This window comes from Apteryx rowi, unplaced genomic scaffold (assembly GCF_003343035.1).
Source record: "Apteryx rowi isolate R43461 unplaced genomic scaffold, aptRow1 scaffold_356, whole genome shotgun sequence".
Classification (NCBI taxonomy): Eukaryota; Metazoa; Chordata; class Aves; order Apterygiformes; family Apterygidae; genus Apteryx; species Apteryx rowi.
In genome coordinates this window covers 133709-158770 of record NW_020450041.1, presented here as the reverse complement: position 1 = coordinate 158770, position 25062 = coordinate 133709, and the positions used below count along the sequence as shown (strand labels likewise).

At 47.8% G+C, this 25062-nt stretch overlaps 1 protein-coding gene across 7 annotated transcripts in view; it reads left to right on the top strand.

The window, feature by feature from the left end:
* The window catches only part of GRIK4 (glutamate ionotropic receptor kainate type subunit 4), a 147019-nt gene that overhangs the window by 66372 nt on the left and 55585 nt on the right, over nt 1-25062 (top strand). For 5 of the 7 annotated variants that reach the window (XM_026073005.1, XM_026073011.1, XM_026073006.1 and 2 more), the window contains 4 exons: nt 4429-4526; nt 8009-8174; nt 13955-14133; nt 18337-18390. In XM_026073005.1, the coding sequence (XP_025928790.1) occupies nt 4429-4526; nt 8009-8174; nt 13955-14133; nt 18337-18390 (497 nt within the window). The remainder of the gene's footprint in view (nt 1-4428; nt 4527-8008; nt 8175-13954; nt 14134-18336; nt 18391-25062) is intronic. The other 2 variants (XM_026073010.1, XM_026073009.1) reach the window with 1 other exon arrangement.

The following is a 25062-nucleotide window of genomic DNA, read 5'->3' as shown; positions in this document are numbered from 1 at the left end:
TTTTTCTTTCTTTTTTTTTTTTTTTGCTGACTGACTCAGGCACCTTACTGTTAGGGGAGCACAAAAATCACAATTCCTACAGCAAGTAAAAAATGAGCTGATCTTAATCACAGTCATGCATGATTTGCTATTTCAGCTTTGTATATGAAGGAAGATAAACATTGACTGATCCTGTAAGCAACATCTGTAAATTACTGTGTTTTGAAATGAGTTTCTAGTGAAGGGATATGGATAGAGCTGTTTTGCCATTGTAAGTAAAGCCTGTTTTCTCTGTGTTTGATGTTTCAACTCCCTTTACAGAGATCCAAAATGGCTTGTTTAATCATGTCTTTATCTAAAACACCTCATTCCCTTTGAGATCCAGGGAGGGACAGATTTTCCACTTATCACCCTGTCTCCGATTGTCTTATGCATTCGAGTCTTCTAAGATGCTTTCTGTTGCTATTCCAGACATCTCAGGGCAGGTCAGCAGTTAGAGCAAGCAATTAGAGGAGTTTTAATTTTCATTTATTCACACAAACGTTTCAAAGAGCCTGATCTGTCCGTTCAGTGACCATTGGCTCAAATGCGGTAGTAACCGTCTTGCTGTTCTTGTGCTGTTGTTGGATTGCACGCAGTCCGCTCCAGGTCGCGGGTGGTTGCGGGTTCCCGTTAGGACCCGCGGGATGCTTGGGGAGCAGTCCTGGCGCCACGCTGCGGGAGGCACCCTCCCCAGCGCCTTCTCTTCATGCACTTGGCATTTTTAGTATGAGAGCCGAGTCCTGACCATTGCCTGTCGTTCAAGATCCTCTGATGTGTTTTGCAGTCATGGAAGTATTGAGGTAATTGCATACCTTCCCTGCTCGTTTATTGTCAATTAGAGCCGGGAATCGTCTTTGCTTGCTGTTTCAAACCCTTGCACCAGGCAGCTGTGTGCGGTGAAGGAGATGCTGCGGTCTGCGCCGCAGGGGGATGCTCTCCCTGGAGCACTCTCAGCCCTGCTTTGTGCAGGGAGAGTTGATGTAAATGCTTGCAGAGCTGAGCAGGGAGCAAGAATGTATCCTGCACAGTATATTGCTTATATGGCATCCATATGTTGAAATGTGAACAGACTTCCACGGCAAGGGTGACACTAGTACCTGTGGTGTTCTGGTTAGTTGGTGCTATCTGCAGGATGGCGCCACTGAAGTCTGTGCAAGTTATCAGGGATGAATTTTTGGTTCAGGGCTGACATTCCCACATTCCTGCAAGTGCTTGTGTGAATCCACAGCGCAGGATGGTAGCAGGGTTAAGCCTTTTCTCCCTGTGCAGACTAACAGCATCAGGTAATGTTCTGAAATAGGAAATGTGTTTGGATTACAAGAGAATCTCTGCCAACATGGTCTAAACCTCTGCCTCGGGCATCTCCGCTTTGTTTCCATTCATTTTCCTCATTTCCACTGGATGTTTCACCCTTGGAGTGATAAGCTGGTTCTCTTTTCTCTGACAGTTGTTACAACTCTGTTGCTATGACTACTTAACCCACTTTCTGTTCTTGGCTACCAGAGACAAGAGGAAAAGTGTTTGCCCAACTTTCTCCTGCATGCATGGCAAAATTTCCCCCAGGACTTCTGCCTCTATGTCCTGTGGATAAACAGGACCCAAAGCAGCACCTTCCTCCTTGATGCTGAATGCAGAAAACCAAAGGGTCGGGTGCAGCCTGGAGGGACTGATGAGTGCTGCTGAAATARAGTGCAGGGTTTTCAAATTGCTGGTGTTCTTATTTAAAAAGAACTATTGAAGAGGTGTAAGTGCCTGTAAATTTTTAAGCACAGAGGAAAAGCAAGCGCTGGATTCCTTTGAAGATGCTGCAGAAAAATATTGCTCGAGTGCTGTGGCAGGCTGAGATGGTGGAGGGTGAGAGCATGGAAGGAAGAAAAACCCAAGAGAAGATGTTTGCATATCATTGGCACTTTCTGTAAGAAGTCAGAGACAGTATACCTAGGGACCTGGTAATATAGAGAGCTTAGTAGTTAGTGCTTCTTCAGCCTGAGTCGTTAGTAGTCTCATGCAGGGGCTGCTGGTTAGCATAGGGTGTGTTCTTAGCTCTTGCTCATCAGAAAACCTCCATTACCTTTCCAAGCAGAAAGGTGAAGTCCAGGCCTTGGGGAGAGAAGGTCATTGAGTCTTCCTGAACTCCAAGAGCAGCTCCTCTAGGTGTGTAGTGAGGGAAACTGCAGGGCAACAGTGGTCGTGGAATGGGACATGGGGCAGAGAATTTCTGGGTTTCTGGATTAAATTTGTATACCTTGCTTGGGCTAAACATACACTTCAAAAAACAAAATAAAACTGTAGGTATAATTGTATTCAGTATTCTCTGTACATACAAGGTTATTTTATCTTGGTGTTGCAAAGCATGGATTGCTTCTGGGGGTGGCTCTTTGTTTCTTTAGGATCTTTTACTTTTTTAACTTGGAACTTTTAGTGCTGTGGTGGCCAGGTGATATTTTTTGCCTTCAGTCAGCATTATAGTAAATTCAAGTTTCTCAGAGCACTTCGCAAACTCATATTAGGCAAACCACTTCATTGCTTGTAAGATGAGAGAAGGCATGTGCACACTGCCTCTTTGAGGCACCTAACTTGAGAGATTTTAGTTGCAAGCCTACCCACAAAGTCATTAAAGAGAGGCAGGCTGCATGTGAGAGCAACTGAAGCTGAAGCGTGTCTTACAAATGCTGACTGGTTGCTTGGAGGTAGCTGTCTCCTTCCACTGACTATAAACTGGCCTTCTAAATCAGGTACCTACACTTAGAGGCTCACCATCAACTGTGCGAGCATCCTTCTTATTTCTTTCCTGTTTCTCGGATAGAGAGGTAAAACCAATTCCCCAGAGTCACAAACCAAGTCTTCAGCTTTGGCCTCATGTTCTAGCCGCTACACTATAGAGACTCATTGAGTCTAAGGCCAGAAATGACCACCCTGATCATCTGGTCTTGTCTTGTGCAGAAAATGGGCTGTGCACATTCACCTGCTGAACATTACATTGAGCCCCGTAGCTCACTGTATTAAAAAAAAAAAAAAAAAAAAAAAAGGCACAGTATGCCCTCATTTGATGTCCAGTCTTGATTTAAAGACTTCATGTTGATAGAAAACCTGCTATGTTCTGTAGTTATGACTGTTTCGATGATTAATTATCCTCACAGCAAAAAATATGTTCTGGTATGAATTTTTCTAGCTCCTTTTCCCAGCCGTTGAATCTAGATAACTTTTTTTACAATCATTGCAAAAGCTTGTCTGACATGTAAGCCAAAGACCTAAATTAGGCATTGTGCTCAGCAACAAACCAGCCATTTGATATTAAAGAGACAATATCTTCAAAATCTCAGCTTTCTGCTGCAGTGATTTGGGAGTTTTTGCAAATGAAAATGTTGCGAGATTGCTCTTTCCAGGACTGATAAAAGCTTGTGGTGCCTCGCTCCTGCCCCATGGCATCCTCTTTTCTCAGAAAGGATGGTTGAGCAAATGTGGCTGTGTGTTTCTGTTGCTGCTGTAGCCTCTGCTATCCAGTTAGAAAGGAGCCGYGTGCGTGGCAGCGCTGAGCCGGGCAGGTGGCCTGTTCTTGCAGAATAAGCAATGGCCCGGCGTCTTGCAGACGACCCTTGCAGAGTCCTGCGGTTCAGAGGCTCTTGCCTCTGTCTGTGAGGCTTTGATCAGGCAAACTGCTCTAGAGGAGCATTTTTGAACCATATGTTTGATTTGAGTTCCAGCAGGGAGGTGACACCAGCTGGGTAGTCCTTGGAGTGCCATTTGGCTAAATTTGTGCTGTGAATTAAAAGAACAAAAAAGATCGCAATTTAAACTGCAAAGCTTGAGAGGAGAGATTTAACTTCTTCATTTTGTCAGGGTCTTTTTATTGTTCTACTAACCTTGGTGGCGTGGAGCCAGAAGATTAACTACTGCTAGAAAAAAAAAAAAAAAAAAAAAGAAAAACAGTAATGCAATCCTTATTACCACTAAGCTCTGAAGAGGGTGAGGGAAGAAATTCATTCAAGTTTGTTTCCTGCGATACGATGCTTTAAAGCTAGGTCACTGCTGTGTTTAGTACCTTCTATAAACTGCAGTTAACGTTGTCCCTGGAGCAAAGCAGATAGGGCTAAAGAGGGGTGTTTTAAAAGTGGGAGAGACCRTAGTTCAGAGTCAAAGATACAAGGTTACTGGGGCTTGGGGATGAGCTCCGGTGGGATTTGGAAGGGCTAGGGAAAGGTGGAGAGGTGACCATCATAGGCCGAGTGACAGGGCACTAGAGGGATTTTGTGGGCACAGAAGTGGTGGGGAATATGTTGTGTGAAGGAGGAGAAGACGCTTTGAGTGTCCTTTGTAAGGTAGGTACTGTAGATAGTGTTGCCAACTGGAAAATTGAGGATAAAGACATCTCATCTAATACATGTTTCCTCTCTCTGGTGCCCACAGTGTGCCAGATTCTTCCAAAAGGGGTGGTAGGTGTCCTAGGACCTTCCTCAAGTCCAGCTTCGAGCTCTATCATCAGCAATATCTGTGGGGAGAAAGAGGTAAGTGGAAATGTCCCGTGTTGGAGTAATTCTGTGCCGTCGTGTTGACTGATGGTGGGCACCAAAGCCCTTGAGCCGAGAGGGAGCAGGGAGGGGGTAATGCAGGGGCAGAGACTCGTCCCTCCCTGCAGGTCTGGGGAGGGAGCCGAGTCGCCTGGGGGCACTGCAGAGACCCCGACCTCGTTCCCTGCATCCCCAGCTTTCCACACCTTTTCCTTCAAAAGGAAGGCACTCTCGAGCGGGCTGCGATCGCAGCAGTGCTTTCACACTGTCTGCTGGGTGTTGCCTGGATTCCCTAGGAACTCTGCATTTTGCTGGTGATTTAGTAAGCCTGGATTAGGTTTTTAATTTACCAGTACACCGAGCAGCAATACCTTCTGTGCAGATCCCACTGGGACAGGCTTTCTGCACCCTTGGGTCTCATCTTGAGACTATTGCTCCTATGCCGTGGTCCAGCTACGGTCTCRCAGCTCGCTGCAGTGACAGCTGCCTTCCCCTGGTCCTGGGTCTGCCTGTTGCATGTCTCATTCAAATCTGCTATTTTACTTTTCTGTCATAATTTCTATATGTACACACCTCCCACTTTCCATCTGTGCTCCCCAAACCCTCCTTGGATGACCTCCGAGTGCCACATGGTCCCCAGTGTATTCTGTCCTCGTGTCACAGCTGCAAGGCAGAGCACTGATGACTTCATTACAGACAGGGAAAGTGACCTTCCTGTGGTACTCCAGGACGTCTTTGGCAAAGTGGAGGACTGAACTCTGCTCACTGTAGTTGTCATCTCTGATATATCGTCCTTCCCGTGATCCGTTGTGGCTTGTAATGATCATTTCAGAATTGATAGTTTGGTCCAAACTTCTGAAATTCCTTTAATGCCTMTGTTTTTGCAGCTTCTTCCCTTTTCTGTGCCTCTCTCATTTCTGTCTCCCTCCTTTTTGTTTTCACCTGCATCACCTTTTGCTTCAGCTATCCTCGCATGCAACGCCAATGCTGAACCATCTCCCCATTGCCGGGCAGGTGCAGAAACCTCTGCTTGCCCTGGCAGATGCAAATCCCAGTCCAAGTTCCTGGCTGTGCCGTGACCTTGTGTACAGTCCCCCTGGAAAGCGACACTCCCTTTTCTGCCTGGTGCTGTTCCRTCTATGCAAACCCTCTTTGTCTGTGTCCAGACTGTGTGCCTGATTTAATATTTTATAAGCCTTGAACCATCTTACACTGATCTAGCTCTGCTCTGGGAAAAAGAAATTGAGTTCTCTTCTCATACTTCATCCCTTTAAAGCGAGATAACATCTCTCAGCCATTTAGTGGACTCTCTGAAGCCTCCAAACGGGGGGGAGTGTCTGGAAGTGAGCGCTGTAAATAGCTTGCATTCGCAAATGAGTGCTGTTCTTTGTTCCCTGAGAACCACCGGCGTTAAAGAGATGGAAGCGATCTTTTAGACCTAGTGCTCTTGGCTATAGCAGGATGGGTCTCTTGAGTGTGTTTTGTAGTGCTTTCTCCAGTTAAATGTCCCAGACATGCGCTCCRTCGCAGGCAAAGACAACTCTGCAATAACAGATTGCAAGTGTGTTTCCCCTGAAATTCATATGCAGTCTGTGTCTCTGATCTCATCAGTCTCTTCATTTTTTCTGAAATGAAAGGTGAATTCTAGTGCACTTTTTAGGTATTTGATTCTTGAGCTTGAGCCCATCTGCCCTCCTAGAGGTGTAAACCTGCGGTAACTCCCTGTGATTTATGTCACAGTAGCATCAGTTGGTGCCATTGTGTTAAATGTTATACAGCAACACAGAGACATTGTGCTTGCAGACATCCATCACTTAAAGAGTATCCACGTTTTTYGACTGAGGCACAAGAGGATGGAGTGACTGGCCTGAGGTTCGCAAGGAGCCTGTGGTAAAACTGGGAAATGAACCTGTATCTCCTGAGTTGGTCCAAAGATTGTCCTTCCCTCCTGTCTGATAGGGGTGTTGCTCTGGGGCAGAGCTCTTGGAAGGGAGGAGGAATCCCAGYGCCTGTGTCGTCCAGGTTGAATGTGAGCTCTGTGCCTGGCTGCTGTCGGCTCCGTGGCTTGGAGCTGGCCTGAGGGGATGGCAGCAGCTCCAGACATGGGGGCTGTTCACTGCTGTCTGCATGCCCCTCTTCTCTGTTAGCAGTGGTTGCTGCAAGCCTCGGTCTCTATCTGGCTTTGAGGATGATCAGCAGGCTTGTACTGTAGCTATCCTGACTGCTTTAGTTAAAGGAATTTGCCTTTTGCTTACAGTCTGCTTCCCTTCCTGTTAATAAAGCTCTGGATGAGGACTGCAGAGTGAAATCAAGGCAGATAGCAGCTTATTACTCTTTAACTTGCCTATTACTAACCAAACAGCTTATGCTGTCAGCAAAGCAGCCATCACAGCCTACTAACAGCCTTTCGCAAGAGGGGAGAGATGGGAGGCATGGGGTGATGGCTTCTGGAAGGACTGATAATGGAAGAGAAGACGACTTGACGTTCCTCTAATGAAGCAGAAGCAGATGTTTCCCTTTCTCTGTCTTCTGTTTCTTCCAAATAATTCACTCAGCAAAAGGAAGACAATATTCCTTTTCCTTGTTTGGCCAACCCCCCGTCATCTTTGCTTGATCTCCTTGCCCGCCAGTTCCCTGTACGCTGTGTGCCCAGGTATGCAGTGGAGCTGTCTTGGAGGAAGCCCTCAGGCTGTCCCTCAGCAGGGCTTCTATGCTCCAGCTTGTCTGTATTCCCTGGGAAACAGCATCCCACTCCTGCCTCCTGCTCTGATTTATTAATGGCAAACGTGGTATTATTAGGACTTGCGTTTATGGTCCCGTTGGAGCTTGCCTGCCTTATGGCCACCTGTTACCTCTCTGCTGATCAAAAAAACCCARGGCTTCTGGCTGCTGCATCTGTTTCTCTCTCCTGAGCCTTACCAGCGCAGGGTCATCTTGTTCTTCCCTTCATCTCTCCTAATTATCTGACGACACACTGGTACCGCTGGCACAGGCGGATTTGCAGCATGTCGCCTGTCTAGCTGGGATCCCAACAGCAACAATCCGGGGGTCTCCAACATGGGCGGTGTAACTGTCTGCCTGCCTGCAAAGCATCCTCCCTATTTACTGAGGCAGCAAGCCCAAAATCAAGTGTGGGCCTGGCTACAATTAGTACCCAAGGTAATTACGTTGAACTCATCCGAAATGATTTCCTGTGCTGTAATCACAGCCCCCGTTGCCTTTCTCTGAGTGGCTCAGCAAGACTCTTCCTGATCCGCTTCTTCCTGTGGCTTCTTGTTGCTGTGATAATTATTTTCTTCTGCTATTGCACAAAACCCACCCTCCTCTCTTCACTCCGGTGATTCTTCTGCAGTTTTATTGGGATATTTCACTTTCTGCCTGCTGAGCATTTCACACCAAAGGTCCTTTATGGTAGATTTACTTGTTTTTATTTCTTTTTCCTCTTTAATTATATTTTCTCTCCCCTCCTCCCCACTTAGGTTCCTCACTTCAAAGTGGCGCCAGAGGAGTTCCTCAAGCTGCAGTTCCAGCGGTTCACCACACTGAATCTGCACCCCAGCAACACCGACATAAGCGTGGCYGTGGCAGGAATCCTGAATTTCTTTAACTGCACCACTGCCTGCCTCATCTGTGCCAAAGCTGAATGTAAGTAATTCCCAGGCTGGGTTCAGCGTCCCCCTGCTCCCAGGTACCTTCTGTTTCATCTCCCTCTGCGTGTTTGGTGCCTCCCGCTGTGGAGAAGGTCCTGCCCGTCCCACTGGCAGCAGTGAAACCCTCCCTGAACAGGCAGTGTTTGATAGCTGGAGACCAGCGCTCCCTCCTGCTGCCTACCAGGGTGTTCATTTCCCTGGTTCCTAACAGCCGGGTCCCTTCTGTCGGAGGCAGGCTGCTATTCAGGCGGAGCAGCCTGAAACAGCRGAGACCTGCAGGGCAGGTTTTCACCTTGTTGCCACATGGAGGTGTTCCTGGTGTTTGTGAGAGGTGGAAAGGGGATGGGGAGAGACTGCCTGCCTTCTGTTTGACAATCTGAAGCGTGTTTTGCTTGCACAGATGGGTTTTTGAAATGGGGAAGAAAAAAAAGGTTTAAGCRTTTTTCTGGAGGTTATTTTAGGCAAGTATCCCTTTTTTTTTTGAAATGTGTCTTTCCCAAACTCACATGCAATTTGTGGCCTAAATGCAGGACTTGATTAATAGTTGATACATTGCACACCCTCTTGGGCTCTGCAGCCATACATCTGCTGGTAATTGTGCATCTGGATGCTGGAGCGTTCACCTCGGCAAGACCATATTCTTCTCTGCATAACTCTTCTAAAATGGCAGGAGCAGGCTCTGCATCATAGTGCTTGGAGAGAGGAAAGTTTTTTGTTGCTGCTGTTCTGTTGTTTTTTGTTGGTGTGTGGGGTTTTTTTCTGTTTTGTTTTGGTTTTTTTATAGTCAGCATGTAGATAAGTGTGGTTACTACACACCAGCTATTTTGCTTTTATTATCCCATAGTCAAATTCATTAGGACTAGAGTGGACCATACAAAGAAGCCTAGATCAGGGGCTTTGTAAAAGCACATGGATCCAGCATAAGCTCTGGGGACACTGGCAATAGCTTAGCAGCACATGCCACCTCCAGCCTCTGACCGTGGGTCCAGATACATAGGAAAGGCAGCATCCTTCCTACTCACATTGCCTGCTGTGCTAGTARCACAGAGCATTGTGGTTGACTCCTKCACAGAGACAGAGGAATAAGAGTGTTCTTGAGTTTTCATTTTGCTTTATGCACCCTGGGGAGACCACAGCCTCAGYTGATACAAATCAGGGAATTGACTTCAATAGGTATGCTCAGATGTACCCTAACAGGAGGACCTGGCCCAAAATGATGCAATCAAAATCATGCAAATGTTCCTACRTTACTTTCAGTACTGGTATTTTTCATTGTGTAACCTTAACCTTAAAGAAAAAAAAGTAGATAGATAGGAGGAGGATAGATAATTGGGTTTTCTCACCTGCAGTGCAGCATGCTCACAGTTCTGCCCTCACGCTGCTGCCAGGCACGGAGCACACATACACATCATCTCATCTCTGTAGACCCCTGCCCTCCTCCCCAGTTGCATGCTGAAACATGCAGGTGCCTTCCATTGAATGCAGCGGGGTATTAATTTGATTCTTCATTTAGCTGGATCAAAAATCTTGGGAACCAAATTGTTTGCATTAAACTAACATCCTTTTAACTGAATCGATCCAGTTTGTTTCACTCTGGTATTCCTGGATAGCTCAGTGTCTAGGATGTGCTGTGCAACCTGGGTCTTTCCCAGACCCAGGGAAAGAGAGGGTCAGGTGCCTTTCGTGCCAGTGCATCCTGTTCTTTATGCTCGGTAAGGGCCTTACCTGAGCAAGGATTGTAGTGCAGCGTGCTCTCAGGCTGTCATGGAGCGCAGGAAAGGCACAATCCAGCTTCATGCAGGAGCACAAGCCCTCATTTTCCCTTAGGACAAGCAGTGCTATTAAGCATAGCCCTTAAACAGCTAAGTGGAGGCACTCTGGGCTTTCGGGAGGTTTTCTGAAGACAAATCAGGGGAGCATATGAACTGTCTTCATGAGTGAAGAAATCCTGTTTTGAAGGATGTTATTATTTAGATCCCAGGAGAGAAAGTCATAGCTGTTTTGTTTTAAGTACAAGGCTGCTTGATGGGACTCCTGGGTCCTATCCCATCAGGCTCATACTGTCCCTGGTAGAAGTCATATCCTTCCTCTGTGCACTGATTGTCATTTCTTCTGGTAGAAGCAGAAAATGACCCCCAAAGTCAATGGAGTTAGGCCAGCATAAATGTAATGCAATGCTGAACAGAATAAGATTATGTGACTCAGTTTCTCTGCGGTGTGGAATAATTAACTAGTTTATGAAGTGCTCTGAAGTCCTAACATGAAACACTTTGTGCATTTGTATGAAATACTTGACAAGAAAAGGCAATACAGACAAGTACTGAGATGGATAAACATCTTAAGAGCTCCTCTGTAAACAGCTGTCTCACTCCAATTGGTGGTGGGGGGGAATAAAGTCCGGTATTTGGGACTAGAGACCAAGGGACTGAGTCAAAAAGCTCATGGTTCCCTAGTGCCACAGGGAGATGTTTGAGGCAATCCTGTTGGGTGTAAGAATGGGGGTAGTTGATGGCATTCACTAATTCTGCTCCTGGACTTGCTGCTACTGAACAAGGTAATCAGGAACCTTAGGAAAGTGGCATCTCATCCTGCTGGGCTGTCTGGTTCCTTACGCTGCACCAAAGCAGAAGGGACCATTAGGGTGAGGGAGTTGCAGCAGGGAAAACCCCATGCAGCCATAAACAGAACCGCTGGGCCTCTGGGCCTCCACCAGCAACACCTGGGGAGAAGGAGCCCGTCTCCCTYGCTCCAATAGCCACATGGGGAAGAGCAATGACCGGGGATGACCACGAAGCGAGGTGAGGACTTCCCATAGGTCAGCTCTAACCACTGACCTACCTCTGTGCGTACTTCTGGTCCCCAGCAGACCTGTGGCTGCCCGTGTGGGCTGTGGATACCCCTGCTTGGGCATCTCCTCTGCATCCACCCGGCAGCAGAGGCTGCAGCTGTACAGACAGGCTGGGCCTAATCCAGCCTCTCCACACACGGTCGTCCTCACTTAGTACTTCGGAGTTGCCAGGAGGGGTCTGCAAGCCCTCGCTCGTGTTGGGCCTGCGAAGCAGCAGCAGYGTCTCGCATGCCCTTGTCGTCAGAACAAAAGGGAGTCTCTTCGCCTAGTAGAGTCTTCCCTCCACGTGACAAGAGGAGTTGCGAGCGGGAGGCCTGATGAGGCTGCAGGTAGGATCTAAAGTGCTGGGGAATGATAATTTCATCCAGCTAGAGGAGAGGAGATGAAAGGCTTGCTTTCTTTCCCTGGCCATTCTTCCTCCTCGCTGTGCCCGATGCGGTTTAGAGACTTACCAGTTGGGCTCTGCCGCCTTTAATGCCGAGGCCACGGCGGCTCTCTTACCTGGGGATGTGGGGGTGGAGGAAGAGCCGGCAAAGGGGCTGGAGAGGTAACCAGCAGAGAGAAAAATGGGAAGGGGGCGTTAATCAAAGGAGCAGAAACTGAAGGGCCGATGCGAATCACACAACTCTCAGCAGCTGGCCTAGGGAGTGCTTTCCAGTCTGCATCATTAACGCACACTGAGGCAGGCAGCCTGTCGAATTAAGGAGCAGGATCTAATTTTATTTTTGCAAGACTGAAAATAACTGGAAACAGTACCTTTTAAAGGGGATAGCTGAAAACTGCCCACCCCCCCACCCTCCACCCCTTAAGTATGAATATCTGTCCCCTCAAAAGCCAAATCATGGTGTAAATCTGCATTTCCCCTTCAAACAGGCTGGCCTGCAAGATAGCATGGCTTTCACTTTTACTTGGTGTCATGCAAAGCTGAGCAACATGGGGCCATGATCTTTGGCAGTGCCTCCATAACTACTGCGGTGCAAGCAGTCCCTAATGACAGCTCATGTTTCACCGTGATGTTTGCCTGAGAATGCTCTCCAAGGACAGAAACATTTTATGTTCGGTGATATTCTTGGGGACTTCAGTCCGTGGATTTTAGTGCCAGCTCTAATGATGCGTTCTGGCATTGGTTAGTGGGGCAGGTCTGTTCAGCCCTCATCACTGACTTAAAATCAGTTCAGGTTTGGTAATGAGTRCTTGGGGAGCCGTGTCTAGCTTTGCTCCCACCTTCCCAAATGTCCACTTCTTAAGTACAGTGCAAAATGCCATGAAATTTAGACCACTGTGAAAAAGCTGGGTAAATTCCCTTTTTTTTTTTTTTTTTGTCCAAGACTTTCATTGAATAAAGTTAGTACAGTGTTCTTAAAATCTTCTGCAGTTTTGCAGCAGCACAGTTTGCGGGGTTGAGCCCTAACTAAGTTTGTTATTCACAGTACTGTTATTCACAGCAACCTTTCTGATCCCATGTAGGTTGTGGAAGAAGGTGAAAATAAAACCCACAGAATCAAATGGAGGGCTTAGGCAAAACTTACAGTTCACTTGAGCTAGCACCAAGAAAAGTGTTAAAGTAGGGTCTAGGCCATGTGTCCTCCACACAGAGCAAATTGACCCGCCACTGAGAAAGATGAAGTAGTCTGTGTGATCCAGAGAAGCCCTGGTTATGGCTGTTTTCGTGGTTCCCTGCTGAGTTCCTACCTGTGGAAAGGGGGAAAGGTAAGAGGCAATGCATTGTAAAGAGCTCAGTGCAAGCTTGGCTTGCTGAGAAACTCTTCACTGTGAATAAGAGGCTCCTCATCTAGGATGTATCCCTTTTAATGCGTTGCTTTGTTACCTTTGTGAAGTGCTAGGAGTCCTTGAAAGCAGCACTCTAACTCTAATCTCGCTGCATTGTATCGCTTCCCCATCCCCTGACCTTCTGGGAGAATGAACTGTTTAATACAGTCAAAGCTATGTTTAGGTTAAGAGCAGAGCTCTGGCTCGAAATGAAGACTTTTTTTGTTCTTCCAGCAGCCGGGCCTTGATTCTTCTCAGTTCTGTTCTTTTGCTCTTCACTRTTTTGATTTCCTTCGGTTCAACTTTTCCCTTCCTTTTTGAGCTGTCTTCCTATAGGASCAAGATGTGTGTGACCATGTAGCTGTCTGCATCTCGCTAATGATTAAATCTGGGGGCCTGTTTGATCAATCAAATTTGACAGAAGGGATTATTTCTTACATGAAAATAAGCAGCTGGATAGAAGAAGCACCAAACATACTTCTGTTTGTTTGTTTTATTGTGGGCTTAAGGGTTTTCTCTAGGAATCCTCAGTCCTTAATTAAGTCTGCACTGTGCTAGGACTATACTCACAGTTGCATTGCTATTTTTATGTATAGCTATTTTTGTTTTCTTACAATGATTTCTGCTTCATCTGACACRCTGCAGAGCTTTTCATCCCCAGGGACATGCATCCTGGGAAACGAACATCTCCCTATCACAGTGCTCCAGGATCTTCGGAGGTATCAGACTGTGCCTCGCAGAAGCACTTAGTTTGGGAGTTAGTAATGCAAAAGTTTACAAGGAAGAATCATCTTCTAGCAACCAGTGATAACCAGGAAAAACTCCCCCATGTGCCATTAGATAACGGAGAACATGCCTGAATTGTGCAGTCCTGAGGGAATTTGTATCGGCAATCTTATCTCTTCCCAAGGGGTCTTCAAGGCTACTTTTTCGGGTAGCTGCAGAACAACTGGAGAAGCTCCATCTTTTCCCGTCCCCTGCTGACCCAAGGAATGAGCCTAACCTGTGACCACAAATTCCTTGCATTTTAGCATGCAGGCACAGAACTAGTGCAGGACTGGTTCCTGCCAGGGTGATCACAGGTCACTGGAGAGATGTTCTTTGAACCAAGCATGCAATTTAAAAAATGTCTGTTTTATTTCCCCTTTCATTTTAAGGCCTTTTAAACCTAGAGAAGTTGCTTCGCCAGTTCCTCATTTCCAAGGATACTCTCTCAGTCCGGATGCTAGATGACAGCCGGGACCCTACCCCCCTCCTAAAAGAGATCAGAGATGACAAAACAGCTACTATCATTGTACATGCCAACGCCTCCATGTCTCATACCATTTTGCAGAAGGTAAGTGTTTTTAAGTGTTACATTTGTAGATGCTGCTGCTTTTGTTGAATGAGGTACCGTGTGGGTATATGAGCATACTCTTGCAGGTATTATATGATATTAGAGTGTAAAAATTCCTGCTGCAACGCTGGACGTGATCTCTGCTGGGAGAGGAGTTGCCACTGATGGAGTTTCTGGGGAAAATAATTTGCTCTCTTTCTGGACTGTATCTATAGAAGGAATGGTATAATTGCTCTGAGCTGATATATTTGATTTCTAAAAGTGTTGCAGGCCTGTGGTTCCAGTTGCCATCAGACTGGAGTGGAAGTGGAAGGCTGCTTAGCACTTGGAAATTAGTCAATCAGTGCAGTAGGGTTTTGTTTTGGTTTTTTTTGTTTTGTTTTTTTCCCCTGAAGTACATTTCTAACTTTGTGGCTCCCTTTTTATTGTCTTATTAACTGAGATTTTATTTTAGTCATGTTGATTTTTAAATGGTCTCTTGCCACAGTTTTTAGCATTTGTTTAGATAGCCCTTCAAAACTGAGCAGCGGCTCCAGATGGAGCCTGAAGTTGTGTATAGTTTCCCATATCCTGGAAGGAACAAGAAGTTCTTTGCTGCATCAAGGCAGGACCGAGGAGGTGGAGTCGCCCCGTGGTGTGGGATGGCTGCTGTTGCATGCATTGCGCAGTGTCCTGGATGCGCTATCAGGGAGTCAGTCATTCAAAGGCCCTGACATGTATCAAATTCAGCCCTGCTGACTGCCAGCAGAAACCATTAGAGTGGTTCTTTTTTTTTCCACTGCATGTAATTTTATATTTCTAAATGAGCAGTTATTTCAAGGTAGAAATGCAAATGTTCTGTCTGAAAATGCCAAAATCAGTGAGGCATTTCATCACGTTCCAAGGGTGTTCTCTGGGGGCAGGGAGCGCGGATGCTGATGGAAAGTTGTGCAAACCAGCAGTTCCTTGGGAGGGCAAAACCCAAACCTGCTGCTTTGGGGGGAAAAAAATGGTTCTTCTGAAAGCTCCCAGCCAGTTTTCAGTATAGGAAAAAGACTGCTGTGTGGCAGATGTCAAGGAACAGTAGGAGAATTTCAGTCGTGAAGGCACAGCACACCCCGGGACCTGGGCAGCGGCGAGCGCCGGCGCAGCGAGTGCCCCCGGCCCCTGTGGCGGTGCTGGACCCTGGCCCGAGGCCGAGGTCCGGCAGGGGCCTCTCACGGGCCCCGGGCTGCCGGCCGGGTCCCAATCTGCCGGCACACGCTGCCGGACCTTTGTGAGGGCCCGTAGGGCTCTGAACCAGGTGAAACGTGAAGAAATTGGAGAGCGGGATCTTGCTGGGGTGATTGGCAGGTTTTTGGCCCTCCCCAACAATTTTCTTTTTTTTAATTTTAATTTTATTTTATTTTTGGTTTCTGAGTTAATAGCGGGTTGTCCCCTCTGTCTGTTGCCATAGTGACTTGCTACAGTCGCGCAGCAGCGGCTCTTTCGGCACACGCGGTCTCCCTTCCCCGCTCTCAAGTGCGCTGGTGTCACGACTGATAAGGATGTCARAGATTGCCAAGATTTTTCAGCAGGTCTGGAAAATTTAATGTAATCTTCCTGCCTAAAGGATTGCAAGGGGCAGCAAATAAATAATAAGCTTATTATCTAGGAAATTCTTGCACCTGGAGAACCCAGAAAGTATTTTCTTTATAGAGAGGCAAGCAGAGCAGGGGGGTGAGGTCATGTCTGGCAAGTCCTCAGCCCCATCCCAAAGGTTGGGCAAGGAAAGGTAAGGAAAATATGCCATTGATTTGAAGGTGCCTTTGGTCAAACCTGCCTTAGCAGACTTTTCCTGGCCTTGGACAATGAGGGAAATGGCAGTTTCTCATCTCTCACCCTCCACATATGGTCTCGAGACACACGGTTGCTTCCCAGATTACCAGTCTGTCCTGGCTTCCCACCTGCCAGCAGGTGTGTGAAGTGCCTGGGAGCGATGGACGGAGAAAGACGCTTTGTTGCTCGCTTTGATTTTCTGCCCTTGAAATCAAAGGCACCGACTTCAAAGTAGGTCAGAGGGAGAGCTGACATTATTGCTGTCCCCAGGAAGGGAGAAGGGAGGGACCTGGGTGCCGGATTTTATCGCGTGGGGGTTTAGAGGTGAGGCGGCAGCCTGGAAAGCTGGCTGTTGGGAGGCTGCGGAGGCTCCTCGCTAGCCTGCTCGCTCGCTCCCCCTTGGAGTCGCCGTGCATTTCTGATCGAATCGTTTTGCTGTTTCCATCTTGCCGCCTGCGCAAGGGGGAGGACAGCAACGTGCATCAGAAGGGCCGTGCAGCTCTGCGGGCACGGGGCGGCCGAAGCTTGCCACGCTGCCCGCGTCCGGCTCCCTCCAAGGTGTGGCCGGCACGGCGACCTCGCCGATCGCAGAGCTGCATCGGCCATGAGCATTTGGACAACGCCGTGCGTGGCACGGGGTAAGTGCTGTTGTCACTGCTCATCTCTTGCTCCCCGCGCTTATTTTGTCCTCACCGGTCTCCCCCTTATTGGGCAAAGGTCCTCACAAATGTATAGTGGTCCTTTTCTTCCTTTCTGCAGGCTGTACCATCTCAGCTATGACTAGTGTAGCAGATGCTGTCCATTTACTTTGTTAATTAACGTTACRTGCAACTGATGGAAGCGGAGGAATGGGCAAAGCCGTCCTCTGCAGTGTGGTTGAGAGGTGCGTCACCGAGGGGACGTGTGGCAGCTGGCTGGGGAGGAGCGGAAATGCTTGCAGAGCCCCTCTGAAAGTAACGTGTCCATCCAGTGCAGCGCCCGCCGCATTTAATTGTAGGGAAATAGGTCAAGTAGAGTATGCAGGAATAGGTAAAGGTGCCATCTAAGCCTCCTTTTTTCTATATCTGTTTCCTTCACTCACCTTCTGTTGCCGCTATCCTCCAGCTAGTGCAGGAGATTGAAAGAGAGAAGAAAGAGAGAGAGATGCTCCCCTTGGTCCCTCCCTCCTGCCTCCGATGCCTCTAAACGGTCTGAGGTGATCTGCAGTCCTCTCTGCCGAGGTCCAGAAGCATGATTTGAGGCCAGCTGTGCTTGGCAATGAAACACAGGCTCCTGATTTCAGAAAGATTTGCAGATTAATCCCCCACTTTCCTGAGCATCTGTTCCCACAACCAACTCCTTGTGGACTGAGAATTCCGGATTTTGGAAAAAACTTCAATGATCTGGTCTTTGGTCTCCAGAGCAGATCATCTCTCAGAAAAATCTGTTTGCTTAAACCATCCTTCTTTTTGCATCTCTGTGCACTTTTACCCTCTTCCTTTCTATTTCTGTGGCCATCAAAACCCTGTCTAAATTCTGGAGAACTGAGTTCTTGGTTTCATTCATGCTAATCAATTTGCAGGACTGGAGCCCCCATTTGACTGATAAATGTGGGAAACCCACTGCTGGGATGACCATCCCTTTCCTGTAACTCCAAAAGAGCTCCTTCCTCCTTGCTCCCTGCATTCCCAGTGTTTGCAGGGAAGGGAGACAAGCGCTGAGCTCTTTTGACTAGTGCTTTCCTTCAGTATGTTCGCAAAGAATTTGATATTTGAACAGGAGACAAAATCATACCAATCAACAAACAAGCAACCCTCATCCAACCTCACTTTCCTCACAACACATATTAAAGCTGGAGCTCTTCACCCCAAGGGGCTCTGGAGACCACTTTCCCCTCAGGCTGGCGCTTTAGGAAGCYGCCTCACCTTGTCGGTGTCTGGACGAGCCATTGCTGTTAGGGGTACCAAAAGCTTTTACTTCTAGTGGGCTTCTTCCTTGCACGTTCTCTGTGGCTGGATGCACCTGCTAACTGGGGCCAAATGCAGCAGTTGTGATGGTTGTTGTGAAATGTGCCACAGGGTTAGACGAGCTCAGCGTAAGGGTCTGGAAGTGCAAGTTCAGGGCACTGCTGTGCTATTTTTCTGTACCGTGCAGCTCTGCTTCCTGTGCAGGTGCTTTGTCAGTACTGTCGCAGGGAGGAGACTTCAGAGGTAGGTTCAGTCCTGCTGAAAAATTGGTTCCTGGGACTTTAATTTCACAGGTCAAATTGTGTTGCTGTGTCCCACCCTTCCCTGCTTGTAAGAAGACAGCAGCATTTGTACGTTGTGATAAGGATGAAAAAGCAAATGTGGCCTAGTCTCTGCCTTGTGGGAATCAAGATCGAAGATTGTCAGTCTCTAGTCTAATCTCCTTTCCTCTCCTTCACAGGCAGCTGAACTGGGAATGGCGTCTGCCTATTACACGTATATCTTCACTAATCTGGTAAGACGTTTTTCTCGGCTCTTCTCCCGTGCGTGTGTAGAGTCACATTAATGGCAGCTGATCTCCCCAGCCTGTGCGAGCAGTGGGCAGAGCCACATGCTGGCAGGGTGCAGGCCGTGGGCYGGGGGGGGAGGCCAAGGCAGAGAGTCCCTCTGCAGACCTGGACATCAGTTCAGAAGAGTCTTGCCCTGGCCTTCAGGAGGTGAGGGCAACCTGGTGCGTGGCAGCAGCGATGCTGTGCCATCGCCAAAGGCAGGATTCGTAGACGTGATTGCAGAACGGATTTTCTGAGCCCATGTGATGAGTTGTGTGGGCTCTTGGAGACCCGCAGCAGGGGCAGGCGATTGCTAACTGAGAGCTGTGCTCTTGCTGCAACATCTTCCTCCTGCCTTCCCTGACCAAGCTGGGCTGTGAAAGTGTGCAAGAGAGGAGGTGAAGCCACCAGGTCCTGCCCTCTTGGACCTGCTGTTTGCAGCCAGGGCCCGGCTCCAGGCTCTGACCTGAAGCCCCCTGAGGACAGGGCTGTTGGCTCGGGTCGGGCTCGCCTGGTTTGCGCTGAGGCTGTCTGCAGCGGAGCCCCTTCCCGGCGCTGGGAGGAGGGCAGGCGGTGCTGCTGCCCGGGCGCAGAGGGCCAGGAGGCGAGCGCCTTGCTGCTGCGCCGTGGAGAGCGGCTGGCGGCTGCGTGAGACACTGAAGGGATGATACCACGAATGCGACAGGCAGAGCAGGGTGTATCTTTTCAACACGGCCCCTGGTGATTTAGTTTTATAGCTACTAATAACATTAATGGGGGGATCGTGTGCTTAAATCCCTGAGTACTGTGCTAAACAAGGAGTAATGGGCTTAGGCAGCAGCAGGGGGAAGCCCAGAATAAACATTAGGAAAACTTCTCTTGCCGCAGCAGCTACAAAGCTCTTGAGCAGGCTGCCAAGTGGAATGAGGGAAATGCTACCCCTGGGGAGACCAGATACCTACCGATTAATGCTGCTGTAGGGATGATAGAAACCTGAGTGTGGCAGGACGGACTGGATGATTAAGTGGAGGTGCCTTCCAACCCCAAATGATACTCATATTCTCTAATTTCTATTAATATTTATGCCTGTGTGTGTGTGTGCCAGGAAAGCCGAGAGCTGAATCACGCTTTGTGTTTGGGTGGGAGACAGACGGGAACGGATGGAGCCAAACGTGTAGGAAGGAGAGCTTTAGTGGAGAAGAGAAAGGGGGAGAAGTGAAACGGAGAGGTTGAAAGCCCGGAGAGCAGTTGGGAGACAGAAAGGAAAAAGGGATATTCAAAGGAGATGTCAGCAAGAGAAAAATGCTACTCACAAGCTTTCTACCTGAGCTAATAGCATTCAGGTTCCTGCTCAGCATGCAATCCATAGGTCCTAACCTTGCTCGATATCAATCCAGCGAGACGTAGCTCGCTGGTCCTCCTTTTTCCCACAGAAATGATTGGCACCTGTCAGGGAAGTAAAAGGAGGGGAAATAGCTGGAGGGGGTGAGCCAGTGATGGGCACTGGGAGGGTAGAGCTAAGCTCTCGGGATGTGAAGATCTCCTGTTTTAAGGTTGCTTGTGTTAAGGCAGTTGTTGCTGCTTTATCATTTCTCATCTCCTGTCCCAGACCCAAATGAGACTGTGGCTGTGCTGCTTACAGACCTGGTAAATGACAGTGACTGTCCCCCTTGGTTCCTGGTCAAAATCTTGAACTATTCAGAATATTTCCTAATCCCAGCAAGCAGGGAGCGCCCGCCTGAGCCCTTCCCAAACACAGCCTCTTCCAGCTGACTCCAGGTTCCTACCTCCCATGCCCCACCGTGTTTAGGAGAGAGAGGACCTCTCTCCCACTTTGTCCGTCACACAACCAAGATACTAATTTTTTTTTCTTAGCCTTATGATTTGGGGGCCCCAATTCATAATTTGGACTTGTCAATGTTGCTATAATGCAAATAGTGAGAGATCTCCATCTGCACATCCCCTAGCACAATGAAGTCCGTGTTCGTGGATGGTGCTCCCACAGCAGAAATAACTAAAAATTAAGGTACCCCACCCTGGTCCTGGTTTTGAGCATGGGTTTGATTAGCATTTGTATGTGGGTCAAGAGCTGAAATTTTTCTTTGAAACCCTATACTGCAATTGTGAGGTAGGTTAGAAAGAAATGAACTTGGTGGATACTCTCACAGGAGATAAATCTGTTTACCCTGATTTATTTTACTGCTTTGTCCAAAAGACCAGCCCTCAGCAAAACGAACCAGATTTTTGACAGGGATCGTAAAAGAGGAAAGGTGACATCGGGCAAAACCTGGGCAGATGGAAGAGATGGTTAAGGAAATTAGTAATATTTAAATGGGGATGAGAGATGGGAGTGAGCAATTTAGACTAATAAATCTGGAGGGATTATCAAGCTCCTAATGAACCCTCTGAGGTTTTGCAATCACTGCCTAATAGAAAAGATAAAATCATAGTGAACTGCTGTCGAGGGGAGCAAGCAAAAAGCTGACTTTAGATGGAGGCAGAACCCATCAGAAGGGAAATAGACAGTCTGTATAGCATTAAACTACTTGGAGATGGTAAAATATGTCAGGCCAGAAAGAAGAGAAAAGGGGATAAAATGCTGCATTAAACACCTGCCCTCAGGCAGTAGATGGGAATTCTCTCTCTGTGTCCTGGCATTAATTTTATTTAATAAGCGTATCCCAACCRATAGCTAGTTACGTCTCCCAGCTCCCTCCTCTGCAGAGCGTTGGATGGAGGCAAGTTGCTGCAGCTCCCCTGGCGCTGCTCCGCGGGCGGAGAGGCTCGGGGTGGCCGGCTCCTCCGTGGAAAGCCTGGAGATGGCAGATCCCGTAGCTGTTACTCGCCCCGCAGTTCAGCGGGGAGGCGGAACGGTGCACGAGAGCAGGTGGCAGCCTTTGGGGGAAGACTGTGGGAGCAAGCGAGGAAGTCCTCGGCTCCCAGAGCGTTTCCGCCTGAGCCGAGGCAGAGGCGCGCAGCCTGGTGTAAAAATAACCACGGCTAATTTGCTGCGTGTGAATTCATTATCAGCCTCCTTCAGCCAGCTCAGGGGACCCTTCTTGTTAGCGACAGAAGCTCAACAGATTTTCCAGGAGTCCTAAGGAAACTCACGGAGCGGAGCTGTTGTGTGGTATTTTTCTTCCCTGTGCCCATCATTGCTGTTTTGGGTGCTCTTGGGCAGTCGGCACCCTTCTGTCTCCATTCCCCTCGCAGGAAGTCTGAATTTGACCCACATCCCTCGCTGGCATCTTCACATGGTGACGTTCCCTTGCTTTGGGACTTACCCATTTGGAAGGGCTGCAGTTTCCTGGTGATTCATGGCAAATGCTGGCACCGTGGCGGGCTGCTGCCCTGCGGGTGGGTTGGACCGTGCCCTGCTGGGACGAGCGCGTTGCCCTGTCCCTGTCGCCCTCCCGGGAATGCTGAGCTCCTCCGGTGCTGCGTCGCCGCGCGTCTCGCAGCAGGGAGATGGCATGCTCCCTCCTGCGCGGCACGCAGTCCTCACCCCCGGCAAATAACGCAGGAGGAGAGCAATTTGTTTAGCTGAGAAAAAGAACTAGGTAATATTTGAGAGAAGAGGAGGTAAAACTTGAGGCCATGTTGACTAATTTGATTTATAATAATACTAATAAGGAAAATGCATAAATAGGGCATTATAGTCAGTCTGTTGTGAATTGAAAAATATTCTTTTTCCTAGTACTGGAAATTCTTGAAATTATCAGCAATGCAGAGCAGGAGTGATGTTGGATGCATCCAAAATCCTGTGCTAGAATTAATTTTGTAGCTTTGTTAATTCTCTGTAGCTGCTTGTCTTTGTCTGCTTTTTTTTTTTTCTTTTTTTAATATAATGTGTGGACCTTGGGCTGGGTTTAAATTTCAAAACATCTATCAAGGAGATTAGATGGAAATAATTGAAACAATTAAAATTATTACTGTAAGGAGGAAGGTGTAAAGGAGTTTTACTAGTGCTTTGAGTCAGACAGTCTATTCATTGGATTTAGTTTAGTTCCCCAACAATATTGTGCGGAGGTGTTGTTGCTGATAAAACAGCTGCTCTATTCAATTTCCAGAGACCAGATAAATCAGTTTTGCTGTTTTTTTGTTTTTGCTTTTTTCTTCTTCGTTAGTGATTTATAAAGAGGTTGCCCTTCCTATAGGATGAGGTTTTCAAAACGGCCTTGTTGGTCTGGATGCCCCACTGGAACTGGATGGGAGTCCTGTCCAAATCACCTAGACAGCATCACACATTTCAGCCTTAGTTTGTCACTGCGGTAAGATCCTTTGGAAGGGGGAAGTGATATAAACTAAAACAGAGCTAAAGTGGTCTAAAGATGCACAGTTGAGTGGGATAGTGGACCTTAGGGTTTTAGCCCTACTTTGTGCCATTGACCTGCTGTGCAACCTTGCTCCAGTTACCTTCCCTTTCCGTGTCTCCATTCCGCCGTTCAGACTCCAACGTGGGCCGCAGTGTTTGCACCCCGCTACGCTAGATCTGCCTGTCTTAAGCTTCCCTGGCTCTGGCTAGGCTCTCTCTTATTCACTAGGGCTGCCAAAGAACTTGGACTCTCCGTCATCCTTTGACAGGTTTTACCTTGCAGTCCCGCTTACCTTCCAGATTTCCGGTAGCTGATGCAAACCTTTTTGGAGAGCCCCAGTCATTCCCTGGATTTATGATTCATGTTTTCTGTGGCATGTGGTAGCAGGGCAGACGGACATCCAGATTTTGTGAGGGCGCCAAAGCAATTTTTCCTTACTTTAGTGAGAAGAAAGGAAGATTTTTGACAAAGYAGTGAATCCTACATCCCTGTGTTTTCCTGCCTGAGTTATCTTACCTATCTTGGATGTTCTTTATTCATTGTTCAAAATCCTATAGGAGGTCTATCCTGTATTTGATTTCCAGTTGTTGAGAAAATCATTCTCTTGGATACAGCCCGTGTCCTCTGCTGTGAGAGCAAATCTCTTTCTTTTCCCCTGCCCACATGCCACCTTGTCCTGTTGGTCCTTCAGACTCCGTCCCATGTTTTCCAAGATCTGTACTTTACAGGTCCCAATGTTAGCATTTGATCTCTCTTTGAGGATTTGTCAYTCTTCAAACCTTGGGCTTCCCACAGAGAAGTTGAAGTAAATGGCTTTTACCAAGGATGTGCCCAGTGTATTTTGCTAAAGTGCAAGTGCTCTCATTTGAAGAACAGCCTCCAAAATTTAACAGCTCTCCTTGTGTGACGAGATAAGACTCATCCTTACTTGCATACGGCATACTCTGATGGATTAGTGAGGCAGTGATTTCCTAAGAGCAATCAGATAATATATGGACAGTTCCCCTAAACTGCCACCRAGTTCATTGAGTTCGCAGATCCTATTTAACTACATGAATGGCCAAGTAACACAGTGTGTTGGATAGATCTTCCCCATCTACTTACCTACTCAAAAGGACACAATTTGTTGCTRTGATGACTTTTTTCTTCTGGAGAAATTGATTTTTACATGTGGCCCATTATAAACTTACTGACTCTGTCAATACTTTATAAATAAACCAAGCCTTTCAAGAAAACCATAAAGCACTTAGCATAATATTGTCCACTTCAGTAAATAAATAAATATGTTCTTAGAGCAGCTTAGGAATGATTAACAGACTCAGCCGCTTGGCCCTAAAGGCAGTAAGGCTTAGAGAGGCAAAGGCAGGTATTTTCTCTGCTCCTGCCTGCRTGAGGCCAGCGGTGAGGTAGTGGTACAGGTCTCTGATGTGTTYCTCTGTTTTATGAAGGCAGAGTGGGAGGCCTTGTTTGCCCTGCCAACCCCCTGGGAATGTTGCTCTCTTTAATCCCAGTGTTTCATGCCCTCCACTGATGCAAACTTTTTTTCTCCTTCTCCTACTCTTGCTCCTGTGCATGATCTCCATCAGTATGGGAACGCTGTAGTGGACCTCACCTCTTTTTAGTGACACAAGATATGCAAAGTCTTTTCACCTTTCTTGAAAGGAATCTGGTTTTAGCCATTCATTTGGTAAGATGAGTTCTTCTGTTCCCCTCTCTGTCAGCGAGTCTTGCTCAAGGCTCATCGTGTGGTTTGTCTCTGGCTGTGAGAACCTGGAGTGACTCCAGAGCAGTTGCACCAGATCCGGTGTAAATAGGAATAGGATCCCACCTCCTGTCCCTTCAGGCTGAGTGCACTGATCCCGCCACCTGCTGTCTGGGGAAAGGCTCCCTCGGGAGGATTTTGTTTGGCTGAGATATCAAGAACTGAGATATTTTATCTCTTCCGGCTAATCCCGAAAGGTGAATAATGGCACACACTGGCACCTGGTGATGTCGGCAAGGAGGTGACGAGGGCTGTACTGATCTTGCACTAGCTGAAAGCTTGGCTCCTGCATAAAAGCTGCCAAGCAGTTTCAATATGGCAATTGTAAGTCCACTTTAGGAGGATGATGGCTTTCCTAAGCCCCAAACAGTCTTGAAATCCAAGTTGTGCCAGAGTGAGAGTTGACTAATAGAGAAATTGAAGCTTTGGCCCAATAGTCTCCTTCCCATCCCCCACAAAAACAGAGAAGGAACAGAACAGCATGTTCTGGCCCCACAGGCGAGTCCGTGGCAGGTGTCAACCAGCCTCCCTGCCCTGATGTTGGAGGTCTGGATACTTGGCTGGCATCGAGGTGAGTGAGG